Source organism: Ambystoma mexicanum, chromosome 7p (assembly GCF_040938575.1).
Source record: "Ambystoma mexicanum isolate Mex_15411 chromosome 7p, UKY_AmexF1_1, whole genome shotgun sequence".
Classification (NCBI taxonomy): domain Eukaryota; kingdom Metazoa; phylum Chordata; class Amphibia; order Caudata; family Ambystomatidae; genus Ambystoma; species Ambystoma mexicanum.
Window position 1 is genome coordinate 59,014,649 of NC_090939.1, and position 22,463 is coordinate 59,037,111.

Sequence of the window (22,463 nt, forward strand, 5' to 3'; positions counted from 1 at the left end):
TAACCACGCACTCCAGAAAGGAATAAACATTGGAAATCTGTCCGGAATTGTATGGGTCATTCTACACAGCATTCCTGGAGATGTGCTAGGTCTCCTCAAGCGGAGGCCTGGTGACAATTTTTTTGTGTGGAACGTCATGACACCAAAAGGCCAGGTGGTAGAAATTGCGTGGACGACCTTTGTTGTCGCTGCACTGCTGTAGCCCTCTTCCACTCAGTCATTCCTGACCCTATAGCATTTGAAGAGTGTCACCAGAGAGCCCTTATCCAAGCTCGCATCTCTGCGGCATCTAATAATTCGGCCAAACTCTTTAAAATCTGCAAGGAGCTGGCCAACCCTACCTCTCCTGCCCCCTCCCAGGCCCTCTGCACGGCACTGGCCACTCACTTCATCTCTAAAACTCAGGACATCCTGTCCTCACTCTCCTCCTTTCATCCCCCTCCCTCTATTCTCTGCTCTTCCTCTGGCCCCTCTGCAACCACCCCTCCTCCCTCTTTCTCTGCCTTTCCCCTTCTCTCCACTGACGAGGTTTCTAGACAAGCCCGATCTATGAAAGTCTCATAAAAACAGGATCACCTCTGTTCCTACAAAATTATTAAGGACCACATCGACTCCCTGGCTCCTGCCCTGTCTGACTTTTGCACCACTCCTTTGCCTCTGGAGTCTTCCCATCCCCCTTAAGCACTCCCTTGTGCACTCTCTTCTTAAAAAAAACCCTCTTCCGACCCCTCCTGCCCGGCCAACTGTCGCCCAATCTCCATCACTCCCTTCCTGGGCAAGCTCCTGGAGAAACTGGCCATCTCCCATCTTAATCTTCATGCTGAATCTGTCGGTAGTCTTCATGACCATCAGTCTGGCTTCAGAGCAGCCAGAAGCACGGAAACTGCTCTCCTGAACATCCGTGAGGACCTGCTCTCGAACCTTGATTCCAACACTCCGTGTGTTCTCATTTTGCTTGATCTCTCTTCTGCCTTTGATACTGTCAACCATGCCATCCTGCTCAACCGTCTCCGTGATAACCTGGGCATCACTGCTCAGGCTCTGGCGTGGCTGACCTCTTTCCTCTCCAATCGACCCTCCCAGGTCCAACTGGGGTCCTTCCTCTGTCATCTTTTTCTCTACCTGTGGTGTCCCCCAGGGATCTAACCTCTCTCCCTGGCTGTTCACCCAATATCTGGCACTCCTTGCCTACCACATCACCGCTCTCTGCCCCGACTTTCAGTGCTATGCGGATGATACCCAGCTCATTTTCAGGCTACCCTCGGCCTCCTCCCCGCCTTCCCTCATCTCTGACTGTCTGTCTGCTATCCAGGAATGGTGTACCGCCAATGACCTCTGCCTTAATGCCAGTAAGACTGAGATTCTAATCATCGGCACACCCACTCCCTCCTTCCCTGCAACTCTCTGGCCGGCCTCTCTTGGCCCTCCTCCTGCTCCTACCTGCAAGGCAAAAAACCTCGGGGTCATCTTCGACTCTACACTCTCCTTCTCTCCTCACATATCTGACGTCTCTAAGCAGTCCAACTACCAGCTGCACCTCCTCAGGTATTCTTCCTTTCCTCTCCTTCCCCCAGAAGCTCGCTGTCTCCCGAGCCCTGGTTCTCTCGAAGCTGGACTACTGTAACAGCCTCTATCTAAATATGCCTGCCTCTACTCTCCGCCCTCTGCAACTTATCCAGAACAGGACTGCGAGACTTGTCCTTGGCCTCAAGCCCAGAGATCGTATCTCTCCAGGACTGAAATCTCTACACTGGCTCCCAGTGGCTGCGAGGATTAAGTTCAAAACCCTCTGCATTGTCCACAACGCTCTGGGGCCTGGAGGCTAAATACCTTCAACTCTCTTCCTAAATATCTTCCTTCTCGAGCTCTTCGCTCATCCGTCTCCAACTCCCTCCGGGTCAGCCGCTTCTCCAAGCAATGAGTTGGGGGTAGATCTCTCTCAGCGGCAGGGGCCTCCCTCTGGAACAGCCTTTCTGCCTCCCTGAAACTTGGGGAGAACCATCTCTGGTTCCGGAAGCACCTCAAAACCTTCCTCTTTGCTTCTGCCTTCTCCCCCCCTCTCCCCTGCTAAATTCTTGGCTGAAACTGCACGCTACCTGCAACTGGGCCACTCTCCACTTGCACTTCCTCCCTGGCAACCTCTGCACTACGGGACTGTCTCTGTATCCCGACAGCCCCCCTTTCCCAGCACTTGTCTGCACTTACCTTGCACTTGGCACCAGTTTGGCCCTATTATTTATCTGTTGTTCCACTACCCTATACTCCACTTTCCCACCTCCCTTTCCTCTTGCACTTTCCTTTCCCTTCGCTCCACCCATGCACTTGCGCGATCTGTATGACACCTGGCCTAGTAGGATCGTTGTCAGTCTTCCCTTTGTTCCCCCCTCCCTGCCTCGTCGCGCCTTGAAACATTTTTGTATAGGCGCATTACAAATGCCATATATCATATCATACCATGGTGCATATCTGTTTCCTGCAGCCCAGTTGGGTTTTCTGTGCCAATCAAATGGCACTCTTGAACACTACACAACACATCTTTGGCCTGACGGAGGCTCTGAAACTTCTTTCAAGGTTGTGTCTGCTGTTGCATGGTTACCAGACATTTGGTCGAATGCATTTGATCGAATTACAATATGGTCGAATCAATTTGGTCGAAAAAATGGTCGAATTATTATTTTTTTTTGGGGGGGGTTCCCCCCCCAACCCTGTTTTTTGGTGTTAAAACACCTTTTTTTTACCTATACTAGAGCAAAAAAAGAAAGTACTTTAAAAAAAAAATCGACCTTTTTTTTTTCGACCAAATTGATTCGACCAATTTGTCATTCGATCAAATATATTCAACCATTTGACTGGACAGCCTGTTGCATCACACGTAGGAGATTATGGAATGCCTCTGCATGTCCAACTTTACAATCCCTAAACCACAACGTTCATCTGCTTTTCAGCCCGTGGTGTGAATTGGGCCTTTACGTTAAATAGATGTTCTGGAAGTTCAAAAAGATGGGACAAATTAAACATTTTATGGAAATTAGCTCTGCAGGAAGGGCATTTGGTGGTTTTGTAAGTTCACTTTTAACCGGGCTGCATCCCCCGAGCCTCAACACCCATCACCAGAAGTGCTTCTGTCTACATTTCCTCATCCCCATTGAGACTAGACTGTCTGGTTCTACGTGCCCAGATGTCCTTGTACTGTTTAGCAGACCTCAGGCAGCAAGGATCTAGTGTTTTGCCGATGGGTGCCTATGGAGAACATTCTGAACACATTTGCAGAAAGGTTTACCACATTCCTGTGGGGAAAGAAAACTCAAAATCTGTACATGTGTAACCTCTAAACTGGAATGGTGAATAAAGATTTCCCTATCCCTTGCCAAAATCAAGAAACCAATTCTAGTGCACTCATTGTATTTCCCATATTACTCCGTGGTTTTTCGTTTAGTTTTGGCCTATACTGGTATTTTAGGAGCACCTAGTGGGGAAATAAGATTGTTCTAGAATTTAGCAAGAGGCTTTGGCATTATGTAGGCAGAAAAAGTCTGCATGTTTTCTCAAAGGTGGACCTTTTAGCCCTAACATACATGTTTGCTGGTGCTTTAGCTTGAAACCAAGGGAGCTAATGCTATGCTTATAGATAGGGTTTCCTGTTTTAGGGGTTTGTTTTTATTTACTTCCGGGGTGTTTTTCCAGTGTTTTCAAAAATGGTAAGGGTCTGTGTTTATCAGTGTTTTTCCATTTGTCCCCTTCAAAAAATCATGGATAACTGTTTTTTCCAGTGTAAACAGACAAATATTCTTTTATTGTTTAATCGCGTACATATGTAGAGTGATGTCTCTCAGAGCAAGATGTTATGAACACTTTCCTGAGAATAAATATGAAAGTGTTAATCCAGTAATATCTAACATTTCTACAAGTCAAAATTATTGTAAATAATGTTCAGGGACTCTTTGCCCATCCTTGCTCCTTGTCTTCCCGTGAAGACTTAGATTTGTGAAAACGACCTGTCCACATTGTAGAGACTTCTATTTTTAGCAGATGCGGCATAATGTGATAAAAGGATTTGCCAGGAAGCAGTCACTGTTGTTGGAGATGAGTATTTTTTGGGTGCTCTACATTGCCACTGGAGGTTGGGAGGCGACAGTGACACCAACACTGTTGCCTCACAAGAGCTTCGTGCATGGAAGCCTCACACAGCTTTTCTTTTAAAGCTGACAGGCAGCTGATACTTTGCAGCTCTCCTCCAGACAGATGCACATACAGAGGGACTGTGGCCACAAACAGACACTGCAAAATCCATGTTAAACCATTTGTTGTAAATACAAATGTTTGTCAGTGGTCAAGGACTGTCTACAATACCTCAAAATAGCTCTGACCACATACAACTCCAAATATATATATATATATATATATATATATATTTTTTTTTTTTTTTTTTTTTACATAGAAACCGATGTAACATTGAATGTGCACTGTTTTGAATAAGGTCAGGGGACTGGAGGGGGAGCAATGGGAGAAAGCAAACAACATACATAGGGTGGAGTAGGGCCCTTTTCCTATTGTCTGGCAAGCCCCGCCTCCAGCCACCCTTTCAATCCAAACCTCCTCCCATCCATGCTCATACTAAGGCAACACTGGGATGTTTTTCAGTTTAAACATTGGAGTCACGTTTTCTTCCGGGGTTGTTTTTCCGGCGTTTATCGGATTTCACTGAAAGCAGGAAAGCCTAGTTATAGATATGTGAAATGCAACATGCAGTGCACACTGAAAGGCACCTGTACAAGAGTTGGTGGGGGTATGGAGAGCACAAGGACACTCCACTGGCGGTGCTCTGTCGGCTATTCAGCTCTACGTGCACCACACTCCTCTCCTGTGACTATGCTCCGTCGGTTATGCAGCTCTGCATGTACCACACTCCTCTCCTGTGACTATGCTCCGTCGGTTATGCAGCTCTGCATGTACCACACTCCTCTCCTGTGACTATGCTCCGTCGGTTATGCAGCTCTGCATGTACCACACTCCTCTCCTGTGACTATGCTCCGTCGGTTATGCAGCTCTGCATGTACCACACTCCCCTCCTGTGGCAGTGCTCCGTCGGCTATGCAGCTCTGCGTGTACCACCCTCCTCTCCTGTGGTGGTGCTCCGTCAGCCTTGCAGCTCTGCGTGCCAAAGAATTTACCTTGTAGCAAAGTCAAAACTCTTGGCTTTGCTAGCACTTTTCTTTAGCAAACATGTCTGCCCTGAACCAAGTGAAAACATATTCAACTTTAAGATGTTGCAGAGATGGAACTCTGCTGCCAAATAATGTTGGCGCCATCAGAATGGTTTATGTGAAACCAAGCCTCTACACACCTGCTTGCGTTACTACAGCAAAACACGTGTACAATTGGAAAGCTCTGTGTACAAGGCAGCCAGATGGAGTTACCTTTTTACATTTGTTTGTTTTCTTCAATTCACTTTTATTTTGTATAAGGCTGATATTTTGTGTACAACTTAATATGCAGGTACTACTTGAAGTTGATGCACTCTTTAATATTAGGGTAATTTGCGTGTTTGTGTTGTGTGCAATGTGTCTGCGCTAACAGCCGCTGATGCTGTGCTGAAGAGGGCTGACATGGCTGCGTTTCATGGCACAGCACAGCACAGCAAGACGTCTGCACGCTCCCAACATGCCTTTGGGCATTGAAGGCGGGGCTTACTAAGCAATCTGCATATTGTACAACACATCGACACAAGTGTCTCAAGCGTTTGCTAGCTTTTGTGTGCTCTTTTTTTTTTTGCAGTGTAATAAAGCCCACCATTCAAGATAACAACGATGGGACATACAGCGTGTCGTACACACCCCACACGCCCGGCATGTACACTGTGGGGGTGTGCATCAATGGACATCATGTACAGGTGAGTTTCTCCAGATTGTTGACAGGAGTACACCGTGGGCGTGCATGTGTATCTGGGTAGCATATCCATATAATATTTCAAAATGGATGTTTGTGTATGTATAGCGAGCAAGTACAGGTGAGGTTTCCCACTTGCAATCTGAAAGTGTAGAAGTGCCAATATATATAATCGCTGTTGCATTGCTTTATTTGCCGTTTGGCATAAAAGTATCAACTTACATTCATAAAACAAAACCATACAATCTCATTATAAAAGGCAGAATAGTAGGATATCAGTCAATCTTATAACATTATCCGTAAAAAATTGCCTCCAATTTGAGCACATACATTTAAAACAATATGAGGGCCACAGGGCATAAAATAACCAGGACACACCGCACCAGCTCTGTCCCATCAAAGTTGAATTGATAAGTAGAAGTTTTTGAACAAATCAGTTGATATAAAAAGCCAGATGTGTGAACACACAGCCCCCAAGTTTCACCCACATTGATCTTCTCAGCCGTGCCCAATGTAAGTATTTTGAGACGTAAAAAACAGCATTAAGATCACTGGTCTTCTTGCAGAAGTCCTGTGCCCAACGAATGGTCCTCATGTTTTTTATCCTGAATGGTGATATGGTATGATATATGATACGATGTGGGAGAAGATACTCCTTCCTCAAGCCAATAAAGCCAACACAAAAGAGGAACACATAGATAAGTAACTGTCTCTACTGCAGTACCACATATAATTGGTAACAAGAAGAGTTAAAATAGCCACGCCTCATGCTTGGTGTGTACATGGGCTGCATGAACAGGTCGTATTCCCTGCACTAGAATGGGGTGTGTTTGTTTGGATGTCTCATCACTTGCCAGTTTTTGAATGAGTTTTAGCTGGACCAGTGAACGTAAAGACATTTTGTAGAATTTGAGGGTGTGGATTTGATGCTATGTTTAGAGCGCTATTAGAACCCCTAGCAATATACATGTTCCGTGACACAGGGCTGCTCGTCAATGGGGTTACACATGTCATATCCCTTTACGCAGATGACATCCTTCTGTTCATACAAAATCCAGAAGAGACACTAGGATTATATCTCGAAGTGCTAGATAACTTTGCACGCCTCTCGGGGATAGCCATTAGTAAAGCCAAGTCATGCTCATTTCCCCTAACAGGCTGCGCGGGGAACGCCGCAGAGCAACTCCCTCGCTTGAACTGAAATGGAACACCCGCACATTCCGCTACTTAGGTGTGAACATACATCATTCCTTAGAAGATACACATAAGGCCAATACACTGCAAGCCAAAACATCATAGCCGCCTCTATCAAATTCTGGGAGCAGATCCCCTTGTCAGTGGAGGGGCGAGTATCCCTAGTAATGATGATTGTACTACTGAGGTTATTGTACCACTTCAGTAATGTACCCTACCTCATCCCGAAAAAGTTTTCACAGACCTTAACACAATACCACACTAAGCAGCTTCATATGGGGAAAGGGGAGGAAAAGAGTAGCCATGGAAACACTCTGCAGAGAATATGCTGAGGGAGGACTGAGGCTTCCACATTTCGAGCTATACTATCTTGCCGGACAGCTGCAGCATGTAGCCAACTGGCTCGCAGATACAGCAACAGTAGAGCACACCCTCCTAAACAAGGCTGTGTCCCCATACCATCTAAAAGAAATGTTATGGATAGAGAACACAATGATCCCACACACCCCCATGCTTCTGCGCTTAGGGAAGCAAATATGGAAGAGAACATGGAAGCTACTGAAACTCAAGGAGCCGTACCCCACCTAACCCCACCAGATACCACTTGCAGCACTCAATGGTACCACAAGAGTACACCTTCAACAGAGAAGAAGTCACTGGCAATCAAGAGGAATTATCACAATTAAAGACCTAGGGCCAGACGGGAAGAGAAAAGAATTTCAAGAACTGACAGTGTCCCACGACCTGCATAGAGGTCAATATATAAACTACATAAGGCTTGTCAAACAGTTGGACAGTAGGTGGCCGACCCCTGTTGCAGAGCGGCAAACAGAAAACCCAATTCTGGGACTCCTCTATGATGTATCAGAGGGAGGGAGGACACATGGTATCTAGAATTTATCAGATGATTGCAGAAGAACTCCCCAAAGATAAAAACTAAGGGAGACAAGTTTGGGAGCGGATACTGGGGAGAAAAATAACAAAGACTGGGAAAAGGCGAAGCGCTATCCAATAAAAAAAAAAAAAAAAAAAAAAAAAAACCTATCAAAGATTGCCAGGTTAAAGCAACTGCAATTCTACATACTTCAGCGAGCATATCTCACCCCGGAGTGAATATCCCGCTTCCCGGATGCCAACACACAAAGATGCCCAAAATGTGGAGAATAAACTACCAATCTAGGGCACATGTTTTGGCACTGTCCGAAGATTCGACCATACTGGGGAAGAATCGAGCAACGCTTAAGAGACAAAGGAACTAAAGGGAAAACATGGACGATAGAAGCCTGTCTGCTAGGCATTTATAATTTTCCAAATAAGAATAAAGCAATGGCAAAAATGATAAATCTGGCATGGGCACTAGCCAAACGGCGGATAGCAATGGGGTGGACGACGGCAGAGGAACTGAGCATAGAGACATGGTGGAAAGATCTTCAGAGATGGACCACTGCAGAGACAGCGGTCTGTCAAGAGGCACTATGAACTGGAAGAAGGGAATGTTCCATAGATATAACGACCTGGAATATGATACTACAGGACCTATTCGTCTCTCCAGATGATAGACCCCATTTAACCAGATCCCCCTGTGAACATTTGAGCAGCACTGGATGCGCAGGGTGCAGAAGAAGAATCACTGTCAGACACACATCGACCACGAGGTCTCCCATGGCGTAGCACGTCCGGACGATTAATCGCCTGTGACCAGTTTATGTAGCATTTTCATGTTTGGGCTGGGTTTACGTTAATGTTGGGTTAAGGGGGGAGGCGGGTTGGGTAAGAGTAAGAAGACATCGAGGTATATTTCAATGCTGTGTATTTTGTGATTCATTAAACTTGGAAACTAATAAACAAATAAAAAAACAAACATGTTTAGAGCGCTAGAGCCTGAAGAAGGCAGTGAGCACTTACGTTAGTGACCGTCGGTGTCCGTGTGAGATTTCCACTGGTGCAAGCTATGCATGCTGTCACTAGTGCATCAAGCTGGACGTGTGAGAAAATGAGATGCCACGTCCATCTTTTGCATCTCGCTGGAGAGGCTACACACGTGAGAGTTCTTCCCTGCTCGGCTCTCTGGATGGTTCAGATTTAATTCCTAGCATTTGAGGATCTGAGATTAGGGAGTTCTGGGGGTGGTGGTTATTAGTTGCCATTTGGGTGTTTATATGAAGAATCTGGTAGTGGTGCTCGATGGTTGCTGGTGGAGGCTGATCTCCACTGTGCCCAGTTCCTTACTTGCTGGGATGGGCCTGGCACGGCACACTGTGGCTTATTATCCATACTGGGCCACTAATAGGTGGAAACTGGGATTCCCCCATTCCTCCTTGTACAATCACATATGTGCCTTTCTCCTACTTGGCAATTTCATGTTGCGTGTTATTTATTTCAGTTCATTATAAGCAGCCTGGCTATAAACTCACTTACAAAAGCTTCATAAAAGGAGGAACAAAACAGCTGCAATTAATTGCAGATCATATTACTTAACTGAAAGGAACCAGAAGCGAGGGCACGCTAGCCATTTGCTTGACTATGTTCTGTATCTCTGCGCTGGTTTCAGTACCCAGAGCAACAAAAAAAAGGCAACGTCTATAGCATGTCTCTGAAAAATCCTGAAACTGGTTCTAGTTCTTAACAAGTCAGCGCTATGACCTGAGTGGGTCTGCAGAACATCAATCTGTCCACCCCTTCCACTCCCCAACCTAATGGTATTTAAAGTCTACCTCCATACTCTCTGCTGGACCTCATTAGATCTGATGGGGCTGGCATAAACTGAGCTTCCACACCCCCACATTGCACCCTAGCCTCTTTAACATCCAAGTCACCCCCTGAGGAAAGATGGAGGCTTAGCACCTCCTTAGGCTATCTTTCTTATGCACTAATCAGCCCCTTCCTTCCGCCTCAAACTTGCCGAAGCCTTCTAGTCATCCTCTCCTACGACAAAGCCACTAAAATAATGGTGCTCTTTGCACTGTAACTTAGATCATGCAAGCATGATTTCCCCTAAGCCGTCCAAAGCCTCCTAAACTATGGAGCTGAAGGACCGCCTGGATGAAATCCCAGGGATCCCACTAATTATAGGTTTCTATAACTGCATGCCCCCCTGGTTCCTGGTGAACCTGAGAGTTTCTTTAAAAGTCCTTACTGCTGTAGGGTAGCCTTCTGCTGCATTGACCCTATACACCTCCAGAACACTCCTCTTATTGTTACCAAGGGGCCCCCTATCCGTCATTTCAGCCACTATGTACTCGAAAGGCCACAGTGGCTTTTCCTGATAAAGAGCTTCGATTTCCAGCCTGTTATAAAGTGGATTTCTTCAGTAAAGGACATCATAACATATGTCTTCAAATTCCATGATAGAAAGAAACGTAGCTTCATTTACATATGTAAGAAGGTTCCAGTTACTCTTAAATGTAAGTTGCAGGGGTACACCCACCAGCCATCCCCGGGCATCTCCAGCTCAGGTCTCCACTGGCATCCAATGAACTGTCATGCATCATCAAACATTCACTGAACTGTCCATCACAACACTCACCAGCATTCCAGCAACCCTCTGAATGGCAGGCAGGGAATCCACTCAAGACATAACACACCACCTTCTCTTTACGCATCAGACACAAATAATACATTACCACAAGACACAACACAGCCTTCGGTTAGTTTAAAAAACAGGATGATCTGAAGACCTTCTGGTTTAAGTTACCAGGACCTACAAGCCGCAGCCCCCTGCCGGATTGCTCTGCATGCGAAGGTGATTTACTTTGCGGCATGCATAATATCCCCTCTTTCCCCTCTTTCCACTGTGTTGCTGATAAAGAATGAGTGGATCTGATGGCACGCAAGCAGAGCTATTACCCTCATTGAATAATGTTGCCAACACTTTTTCTATTTCCAGGGCTCTCCGTTTCTCCTGACTGTGAAGAGCAAGTTCCGCAAACATCAGGGCGTGTTCCACTGCTGCACCTTCTGTTCCAGCAGAGGTCAGAAGGATGCTCGTTGTGCCTGTGGGGGATCCATGCCAGGTATGTAACATTGGTGGTCTGTCCTAGCTTTCCCGAAATGTGCCCTTTTTGAATAGGATATGAACTTCGTAATTGACGAGCTGCGATATTGCCACCTGGCTCACTCATTAGGGGTTAGACTCCATGGACTGGGTCGATGCAGGCGAGACCTTGGGTACTGAAACCTTGCTGCTGCTTTAATTTATTTAGGGTTTTTGTGAAGTGGTTTGCGTGGTTCTATGTGATCTGGCTGAATCTTTTTGATCGTAGTTGATTGTGTCGAACTTTTTTTCTTTTCCCAGGAAGATTTTGCCACAAATCTATGCGGGGAGACCCCCAGCAGCCGCCTCCCTTAACCCCACTACATTGCCTATGGGCTTCGGAGCGTAATAAATATATACATAACATAAATGATTCTCCTAAACCCACCACCCACATATATTTGGGGCGAAATCCGATCAAAATAATTCAACAAAATCTACGTGGGCGAATTCTACTGCAGCAAAAACTCCCCATCCCCTTTGCAGAGCTTTTGTGCTCTTTCTGAGCACTAAGCGAAGCATAACAACGGGGCCAAAAATGAAAGTGCCAACCAATCTGCTCCGAGCCCAGCATGAAAATCCATCTTGGGGTTGGGATGGCTGGGCGAGGGGCGTGAGATCCACATGCAAGCTGGGAAACGGGTACAATGGGAAGAGCACGTCCATCCTGTTCCCAGATCCCTGGACTAACAGATTACACACCCAGGTTATTTTGCCAGCACTATACAGCCGTTGCAAAAAAATGGCAAAGTGGACCTTTGTTTATTTTGAAAATGTCTACAGTGCACTATTACCCCAAGGTAGAGGGTGCTGTACAACAATTGCAGCCTTAGTACATAGAACAACACAAAATGACTAACTGTCCCCAGTCCTTTACATTTGGTGAGGAGAGGTATGTGAGGAGTCAGAAATGAAACTCGGATACAAGCAGACATGGTTTTGACTAAAGACTTTTATTCATGAATAAAAGGGGTTGGAAACGGGCCTCTTTCCCTGCACTAGAGGCGTTTCCCTATCTAAACTCAAAACTAAGGATCTGTCTGTGTCAGAAAACAAAACCGTCCTGTGTCCAAAGTACAATTCTGACCCTCACATTCTAAAGAAATTAACTTTAAAGTGAAAAGTAGAATGTCTTCGGCCTTCAATGTTCTAGACATGTTCAAATGGAAAAAGAAATAAGTAAGTGCAACAAAAAGTCTCTCAAGGATATTGCTCCTTACTCCAGAGGATGTCTCCCTTCCCCTGGATTCTTTTTCACGTTTCTTATGAATAATAGTTCTGGTCTTTTCTCTTGATTAAATATCAAAATCTTAACCAACTATCTTTGCCCTTTGTTTTGTCAGGATACCTTGGGTACTTGCCTGCCAGGATTTCTCTGTTCTTATCTTCTGTTTAACAGTCCTTTTCCTAGTCCTGATATTTCCTTTCAGGACTTCTTTTGCTTTGATAGATTTCCGGTGACTGCCTGGTATACTCTTGCCAGGGCCTCTTGTATTCACAATCATCCACTTGTAATTACCCGGTATGTTTTCCTGCCAGGCCTACTTATATTCATACACTTTATTGCCTGGTTTACTAACCTGGCAGGACTTCTTGTAATTTACATGCTTGTAATTTCATGGTATACTCTCCTGCAAGGATTACTTGTATTCACGCACTTGTAATTGCCTGGTGTACTCTCCTGCCAGGACTTCCTATAATCCACACACTTGTAATAGCCTGGTATGCTCTCCTCCCCAGGCTTCTTACTCATGTGCCTTCATCTACACTTCCAATCTTGATAATTCACCACGTTAGCCCATTTGGCCAATTCATTTTGGCCATGGAATATTGACTCGCTAGTGTTTTTCTCACACTTGCACACTTGGTAATTCACCACCTTAGCCTTATTGGCTAGTTCACTCTGTTATCTACTGACTTGTTAGTGTTTCTTATATGCATATGTGGCACATACTGACAAGCTTCACAGACTCCCTTCTTTAGAAGATGCACTTTCACTTTCCTTCAGGTTAACTAAACATCTTTCTTTCTCTGCTTTGTTTGTTCAATTCTCCAGCATTGGCTCTTTCATGGATTCACATGCTTAGAATATTCCCCGTCGTCAGGCTGGGAACCCTCGGTATATTTATAAAGACGTTTCCTATAGGAACAATTTTGACACTTCTGTGTCCTATCTACGTCGTTTTCGGGCTGCGTACGCCTGACCCAATAGGACGTAGGGGTATAAATGGCCCCGCCCCCGCGGCTCCCTTCAGATTTCAACCGTCTCCAAAGTAGGGGGAGCACCTCGTGTTTCTACTTCGGTACAAGGTTGAATTCTACCCTTGAGAGTTTTTTCGTTGAAATGTCTGGAAAGGTGTTGTTCTGCCCATGTGCCACGTGCGGACTGAAAAAAGTCTATGAAGGAGATGGGCACATGGATTGCTTGTACTGTCTACACCCACATGACTCAGTGGACAGTTGAGATCTGCAAAGGTTTCTCACAGAAAACGCTAAAGGATCGGAACAGACGTCTGGTGACGTGGCTAAATGAAGGAACCTATCCTTCATCGGAGGTAGGATCGGCGCGCAGCCTAGCATCCAGGCCTAAATCATCCAAGGCAGAATCCCATCGCCGGTCGGTGTCGGCAGAGCCTCCGCCGAAGAAACAGCAATATATGGAAAAATGCCCCTCTGAAAAACACCATGCGAAAGACTCCTCGTCGAAACATGGGCAGGATCGCCATCAAGGAAAGTCTTCATCTTCGTCGAAAAAAAGAAAAGACCCTTTGAAGACCTCCTCCTCAGGAGACCATCACAGGTCGTCCTCGAGTAGAGACTCGACGAGGCATAAATCTGGCTCAAAAAAGGCGGGATCGCCAACGGAAGCTGCGTCACAGCCTACACCATCGTCGACTGAGGCTCAGTCGTTGAGGAGATCGGTTCCCCCGGTGAATACGACGGCGACGATGGACGTCGCCACATTGACATCGTCGACAGTGGAGCCTTCAAGGGCGTGGCAGGCGTAGGTGTACGATGCGGTTCCTCCAGAGACCTTACTACAGCTGGAGGCAGCCTTCTCAATATCATCCATGGAGGAGGATTGAGAGCAGATCGTGGGGCCAGCAGATCTGGGATTGCAAGCGATTGGTTTGTCGACGATTGCGGGGGCGGGGGCAAAGTATCCCTGTTGCGGCGTCGTTATTGAACCCTCAATCTGTATTATCCTTGCAAGTGTTGTCCACACTACAGTCTCTTCTGAAGCAGTTGGATGAAAGGTTACCCCTTGTAGGCCCACCTTTGGGGATCCCAGCGAGACCTGTTGATGACGAACCGGGTCCTTCTAAGCGGGTCACGGAGAATCCAACCTCCCGTCGCGTGAGTGAAGAACCACCATGCTCCTACCCAGAGGAAGGAGAGTTACAAGATTCAGAGTCGGAGCCTAGAGACTCTTTTTCAGAGGTTTCCTCATCCCCTTCGAGGGATCCTACATGGGAGTGGGAAGCGGAAATGGAAGCACCTAGAAGCCCGGCTCAACCATCAACGCCGGACGACGTCGGCGCTTTTCGCACGATGATGGGCAAAGCTTGTATTGCGTTTGGTCTGAGCCCTGAAGAAGAAAAGGAGTGCTTCTTGTTCGACCATATGGGGAAAAGGTCAGTCTTTTTAGTTCCCATTCTAGACCACGTCTGGCAAGAAGGGTTGAGGACCATGCACCATCCATTTTCAGAACCAGCAATAAAGGGCAGGTTGGAGAAGAAATTCAAAGCTCCAGACTGTACGCCTAAATGCTTGACCACTGGACCTTCTCCAGAGTCGGTAGTGTCGGCGGCAGCAGCTAGAAAGGCCAGATCGCAACACAAGTGTTATACCCCTACGGATAATGAGGCTAGAAGACAGGACACGTTTGGCAAGAAGGTTCTATCCATAGAAGCGACGACGGTTAAAGCAGCCAACTCGCTGGCAATTATGGCAAAGTACGACAGAGATGTGGCATCGTTTGGCCCCTAACCTAGAACACCTTCCTGAGGAGCATAGAAAGTCGGCCATGTTGCTGGTCCGTGAGGGAGAAGAGGCATCGAACCACTCAATTAACATCGCCGTGGACTTGGCGGAATCCGCGTTCAAGCAAATGAACAACGGAGTGGTTTTAAGAAGGCAAGCCTGGCTGAAATGTACTAACTTCCGACCGGAGGTTCAGTATAAGGTGGTCGATATGCTGTGTAAGGGAGAACAACTGTTCGGAGAGAAGGTGGCCAAAGCTTTGAAAGGTATGAAAGAGGATACGGACACGGCCAGGTCGTTGGGAGCCCTTCAAAGTGGAAGAGCTTTTCGATCCTTTCGTCCCTTCCGTGGAGCATCAGAAAATTCCTGCTTTGCCGTATCTAGAGATCGAAACTTCAGCAGGCCTTCATACTCCTCCCAAGGTTATAGGCGTGCGGTCCAGGCAACCCGAAGAGGTCGAAACTACCAGACTTCGAGGAGAAGGGGATATTTCTCGTCAGCAAAAGACAGGCAGTCAGGCCCAACAATGACAAGTTTCAGGACGTCCTGGGAGGAAGGATGGCCCGTCGCGTCGACAAGTGGGAAAGTCTAAAAACAGACCTCTGGGTATTAGACACAATAAGACTAGGTCACTCTCTGCAGTTCAAGGAAACACCGTCACAAATTCCACCTGTGTACTCAGCGCAACCCCATCTTCGCATAGTACAGCAGGAGGTGGAGCCTATGCTGCAAAAAGGGGCTATAGAATTCGTCCCGGCGGCCAAGAAGGGCCAGGGAGTTTACTATCGTTACTTCGTGGTCAAAAAAACCAACGGCAAGTGGCGACCCATTCTGGACCTTCGGGCTCTCAACAAGACCCTAAAAGGTTTGAAGTTCAAAATGCTTACGCTTCAGGAGGTCATCCAATCCGTACAGCCGGGAGAAGTTCTAGCGTTGTTAGACCTACAAGACCAATATTTTCATATACCGGTGCGTCGACGACACAGAGTTGCTGAGGTGTCGGTCGCAGCCATTACCAGTTCAAAGTACTTCCTTTCGGACTAAAGTCGTCTCCCAGGACGTTCACAAAGTGCTTGGCTTCAGTGGCAGCGTGGCTGCGAAGAAAGGGTCACCATGTTTACCGTTACCTGGACGATTGGCTGATGAGGGGCTCATCGCCGAGCATAACACAGGCAAGCCTAAAGGCTACCATGCAACTTTTGAAACACTTGGGGTTTGCGATCAACTTCGAGAAAGCCTCGTTAACGCCCTCAAGGAACTTAGTGTTTCTGGGTGCAGAGTTTCAAACTCAATCAGGGTTAGTGAAGACCTCAGTGTAAAGAATTCAGAAACTAACTCAACAGGCAAAAGAATGGAAAGTGGGCACCAGGGTGTCAGTCAGAAAATACATGTCACTGCTAGGGGCCTTGACGTCCTGTATTCCATTGGTGAACAATTGCCGTCTCTTCATGAGACCGGTAAAGGAGTTTCTGGCAGACCGATGGTCCCAGAGTCGAGGTTCATGGTCAGACAAATTGAGCATCAACAACAAACTTTTGCGGGTACTTCAATGGTGGCAGCTCTCGGACAATCTGACGAGGGGAATGCCCCTGCAGGAACCAGATTTTCAGGCGACGGTGGTGACGGATGCATTGTTGAAAGGATGGGGAGCCCATCTAGGGTCCCTGCAAGTTCAAGGTCAGTGGTCCCCAGCGAAGTCTACTCTTCACATCAATGTGCTGGAGTTAAGGGCAGTACGTTGGGCTCTGAAGTCCTTTCTGCTGCGCATACGGGCATCGATCGTGAGAATACTAACGGACAATACAACAACGATGTTCTATCTCAGGAAACAAGGGGGCACACGCTCCAGGGCGCTCTCCAATGAAGCTCAAGAAATATGGCATTGGGCCCTCGAACACAATGTGAGCATAATGGCTTACCATCTTCCAGGGGTAAAGAATGTACAAGCAGACTCACTCAGCAGGGAAAAGAATTAACTGCACGAATGGGAGCTGGACAATCATCAACTAGCAAATGTCTTCAGGAAATGGGGTCATCCATCCCTGGATCTGTTTGCAACCCGAGAGAACAAGAAGTGCGCACGGTTCGCTTGCAGGTGGCCACAGCCCGGATCGATGGGGGAGGCATTCTCCTTCCCGTGGATGAACAAGTTCGCTTACGCGTTTCCGCCATTTCCACTAATCTGGCGGACACTCCAATGGATTCACAAGTACCCATGTCGGGTAATTGTAGTGGCTCATTACTGGGCGAGACAGACGTGGTTCTCCGACCTACTACAACTGTCGATAGCGGAGCCAGTAAGGTTCCAGAAGATTCCGAGCCTTCTATCTCAAGACAAAGGAGCAGTTTGGCATCACAATCCAGACTCCCTCAACCTGACGGCTTGGCTCCTGACTTCTCAGAGTTCGGGGATTTGAACATTCCCTCAGAGTGTCGACGAATTTTACAGGTGGCACGAGCTCCATCCACGAACGCTTCATATGCAAGTAAATGGAAAAGGTTCTGTGTGTGGTGCAGGGATCATCAGGGGATAGATCCCTTAAACGTCGGAGCAGAACAGATTCTTCCATATTTGTTACACTTGGCGCAGCAAGGATTGGCTTTTTCCTCCATCAAAGTCCATTTGGCGGCCATCTCGAGATTTACTTGAAAAAGACATTGAACGCCTCTTTTCATTCATTGATTGACTGGTAAAACATTACCTGAAAGGCCTGTTTCGGACTTTTCCGCCAGCTAAAAAGTTTCCACCAAACTGGAGTCTCAATCTAGTACTGTCGGCACTAATGAAGGCTCCGTTTGAGCCAATGGCATCGTCGTCGTTGAAGTATTTGTCATGGAAAATGCCCTTATTAGTAGCCATTACATCAGCAAGAAGGCTTTCGGAATTACAGGCATTGGTCATTGATCCGCCATACTTGCGGTTTTTCAAAGACAAAGTTGTATTAGCAACCAATCCTCACTTCATTCCAAAAGTCCCTACGACATTTCTCAAACATTCTTCTATTGTTCTACCAACATTCTTCACAGCGGCTTCTTCTGTAGCAGCGAAAACTCTCCACACGTTGGATGAAAAAGAGCTTTGAAGTTCTATCTCAGTCGTACCCAAGGTTTTAGACGTTCAAGGCAACTGTTTGTAGCTTATGGACCTTCGGTGAAGGGAAAATAGATCTCGAAACAAGGACTGGCCCGCTGGGTGTCGTTGACGATTGCTTTTTGTCACTCTAAAGCAGGAAAGCCTTTGGAAAGACGTCCAAAAGCTCATTCAACAAGATCCACCTCGTCATCGGCGGCGTTATGGTCTTGAATTCCATTGGTGGACATCTGTCAAGCGGCATCATGGTCGGTGCCGCACACGTTTACTCTGCATTATTGCCTAGAGCAACAGCATGCGGCGGACATGCAGATGGGACGGGTGGTCCTTCGGCATCTGTTTCAGTAAGGTAAGCCCCACAAAGGGGTGTATACTCTTGTCAATATGCCATATGTTTAGTTGTTGTCAATGTACCTTGATGGGGTTTTTTCGTATACCCAAATGCATATGTGGCTTGGATGGTCTTGGTTTGCATTGCACACCTCCATGTTATGGGTACTGCTGTATAATCTATTCTAAGCATGCGAATCCATGAAAGATCCAATGCTGGAGAAGGAAGTAGTTTCTTGCCTGTAACTCCATTTCTCCAGCGTTGGTATCTTTCATGGATTCACATGTGCCCTCTGGCCTCCCCTGAATGCAAACTCTGTATGTCCCCTCTACTTTGGGGGTTAAAATCTGAAGGGAGCCGTGGGGGTGGGGCTATTTATACCCTTACGTCCTATTGGGTCAGGCGTACGCGGCCCATAAACGACATAGATAGGACACAGAAGTGTAAAAATGTTTCCTATAGGAAACGTCTTTATAAATATACCGAGGGTTCCCAGCCTGACGACGGGGAATATTCTAAGCATGTGAATCCATGAAAGATACCAACGCTGGAGAAATGGAGTTACAGGTAAGAAACTACTCCCTTACTCACATGCAGCATGCTCACCAATATGCCCCAGTGTCCCTTCGTCCCAGCGTGGACTCACCGGTTCTTCGTGGCATTCCTTGTCCTTCTTGTAGCTTGCTGGTAACAATCTTCGGGTGCTTTCTTCCTCGCGACCATCGGCTTACCACGTCCCTGCTTCCCACGGTTCCAGCTGGGCTTCTCAACGGGTCACTGGTAAGTATCTTGCTGCTTCCTTTCACCAGCAAACGCCCAAGAGCCCTGCGCTGGATTCTGGCGTTCCTACAGCCTGTAGTCTTCCTTGCGCAGCTTTCTTCTTCTCAGCACCCGGGCCAGTTGGCCCCACTGTCTTTCTTTCAGCCGTTGATCACAGAGTGGAGCAGCTCGCTCCCACGAGCAGTCTGCCTTGGTTTCTGGCAGTCCTGATTTAAATGTTCCGGGCACAAGTGTGCGCTCCCAGCAACTAGAGCGCTGCCTATACTCGGGGCTTCTCATGCTCTACATTCCTCCAATCCTTGTCCTCGTCGCAGTGTTAAGGTGTTTCTGGGAGCAGTAGTCCCTTTTGGATAATTTGCACGAAAATATTGGATGAAGGTTCCTAATAGGTTTTGGTGGCAAGTTAGTTATGGGGGATTGATATGAGGAGTTATAGCAGAGGACTACAGCAGATTTACAAGGCAAGTCAATGTCTAAGAGTTGGTTTGCAGAATGGTACGAGAGAGATTCAACACTCTCCATTGCAGGATTAGGGGAGAAGTCACAATAGGCCCTTCGAATGTTACAAATGGGAGGTTCATCCTGTAAGGGGAAAGTGGGGGATACCATCTCTCATTCAACGAAGCCATGACGTCTTGCTGGAGTTTCTCTTCACATGTGATCCTCCCTCATTTAGCCACCCCTAGGGTTAGGATCAGGTAACGGCTGCCGTCCCCTGGCCACATGGAGGAGGTCATCACCAGGAAAACAGTGATGACTCTGTCGGATTCATCACAGGAAGGAGAATTACAAGAATAAGAAATGATGCAACTTATCAGTACCATAAAGTAAACCAGTGGATCTTCAAAGCTTCTGAAAACTCAGTCATATAGGGAAGATGATGAGTAAAGACTGGTTGGTGAGTTCCAGGCCTGTGGTCCTACCAATGAGACGCAAGAATGTTGTAACCTAGGAACAGTTATTTTCAAAATCTATCTTTGCAGTTTGTGGTTCTAAGGTTGCCTGATATGCAGTTTGGTAGCCATCTGAGCTGGTTGAACCGGCATCTGTGCCTTGTAGGTACCCAGTGAAAAAGAAACTAAGTAAAGGCGATGTGCTCAATGTCCCAAATGCCATTGATTAGAGAGTATGAAGAACAGTATTTGAAAGTGACAAGAAAGAGGCTGATCACCCCATCCAAATGGCTTTTCCAACATGGGGTCGAGAAGGCATCAGTAGTTCAACTGTAGCACAGAAATCAGACGGTGGAACAAAAGCTACCATCTTTTTGATGAGCCGGAGCTGAGAAAACACCATCTGGCAAAATGGACAATATGACCATTTAGATCAGAAGCAAGAGTCATTCCTGAGGTCGTAGAGAGCAGTGATCTGCCTAGGATTTCAAGAAGTCTGTGCGCTTTTTCGGTTTGGAAGGCATTGACCCTACGTTTCGAGAACAAATGCACAAGATTTCAGGAAGCGGCAAACTTCAAGCAAGTTCTTGGTCGACCACATGTGGGGGGGTGGGGGGGTTGGGAGCAAGTTAAAGTGATCTCCTGTCCAGCATTGCTTTTTGCTTGAATATTTTTCTTAAGTCTGTCATAGATGCATAGCTTACTGCAGCTCTGTACTGCGTAACCTAGGAAGCAAACCTTACCATTTTTGGGCAATGTACACCTTCTCCTGCTCTCAGAATGTTTTACTGTTACAAGGGTCACTCAGCCGCATTGGAACTTTGTACCGGTGAACTATGCATGGCGAGAAACAAATCAAGACTGAGAGCAAGGTGGTGGTGGTGGGGTGGGGGGGTCAGAGGGGAGGGTTAGTACAACTAGGATAGCATCTCGGACTAGCCTCTAGCCACTCTGGACCTTGTGCGTATTTCCTCCCACGCTCCACGTGGTACATTATTTGAAAGGATGGTTTCAATAAATTGTCCTGAATCTTCCAAGACAACTTGTTTTGCTTGTTTATGCAAAAAGAACTGTTTTCCATAGTGTAGCTTAGCATGGACCATTTTGCCATATCTAGCAATCGTTGCCCGTGTCTGGAGAGCGTTATCCGTTCTAGGCTCTTAGAGCGCAAATATGGGTGGGAGGAAAGAATATAATTACTGTGAAGTTGCACCATTGTTTCCTAAATACCCACATTCATTGGTCTCTTCCTGCAATCTGGCGTCTTCATGGATGAAATTGACACACCCTCTGACATGTAGCTCCACATCATGGGCCTCCCGGGCCCACTTTTCTCTGCGCTTCGGTCTCCTAGAAGGTTGCTAGCAATTTTCTCGTGTTTTATTCAGCTCCTCCTCCTTCAAGGCTGAAGGAGCTTCTAAACCGCTGAGCTCTTTATCTAGGCTTCTGTTCTTGTAATGTTAATTGCGCATTGCTGTAAGTCATGTCAGTTTCAGAGGGATGGCTGCTTGTGGGTCTGTCGTGGGTCTCAGTTCTAAGTTTGGTAAGCCTCGTCCCACCCCTGTGCTCCCCTTTGCCTGGACGTCCACTGGCCTTCCATTCGTTGACATGCTCAGTGCCGGGGTTGAGGTTGTTCTTTAGTGCATGAATTGCTTTCATAAATATTTCAATAGCTTGCTTTTGTAAGAAATCAACAGTCTTCTCCTAAGTGTTGTTTCACTAGGGTTTGAGTTTAGGGTTGGATGACCATCTTCTGCCTCTTCACTTTTTTGTGACCTTTTCCGAGGTTTTGTTCTGTGAGTCTGTTCAGATAACACCCGTTGGGTTTGGGAACTGCTCATGAATCTGATTACACTGAGACGGTAAGATCATTGAGCAGCTGTCCTGCCTAGCTCCTCATTTCACCACTGATGGTGGAGGAAGCCAAAATACCTGTCCTTTCACATTGCTCACTGTTCTGACTGGTGTTGGATGGCATACAGGGATTTCACATTGCTCCCTGTTCTGTCTGATGTTGAATCACATACAGGGATTTCACATTGCTCCCTATTCTGTCTGGTGTTGGATCACATACAGGGATTTCACATTGCTCCCTGTTCCGTCTGATGTTGGATCACATACAGGGATTTCACATTGCTCCCTATTCTGTCTGGTGTTGGATCACATACAGGGATTTCACATTGCTCCCTGTTCCGTCTGATGTTGGATCACATACAGGGATTTCACATTGCTCCCTATTGCGTCTGGTGTTGGATCGCATACAGAGAATGC

The 22,463-nt window shown here is 46.8% G+C and overlaps 1 protein-coding gene across 1 annotated transcript in view; it reads left to right on the top strand.

Annotated features, from left to right (window-relative positions):
* The window catches only part of TRIM45 (tripartite motif containing 45), a 151,824-nt gene that overhangs the window by 120,738 nt on the left and 8,623 nt on the right, over nucleotides 1-22,463 (top strand). The window contains exons 5-6 of the mRNA XM_069635771.1: nucleotides 5,776-5,890; nucleotides 10,967-11,093. Coding sequence (XP_069491872.1) covers nucleotides 5,776-5,890; nucleotides 10,967-11,093 — 242 coding nt within the window. The remainder of the gene's footprint in view (nucleotides 1-5,775; nucleotides 5,891-10,966; nucleotides 11,094-22,463) is intronic.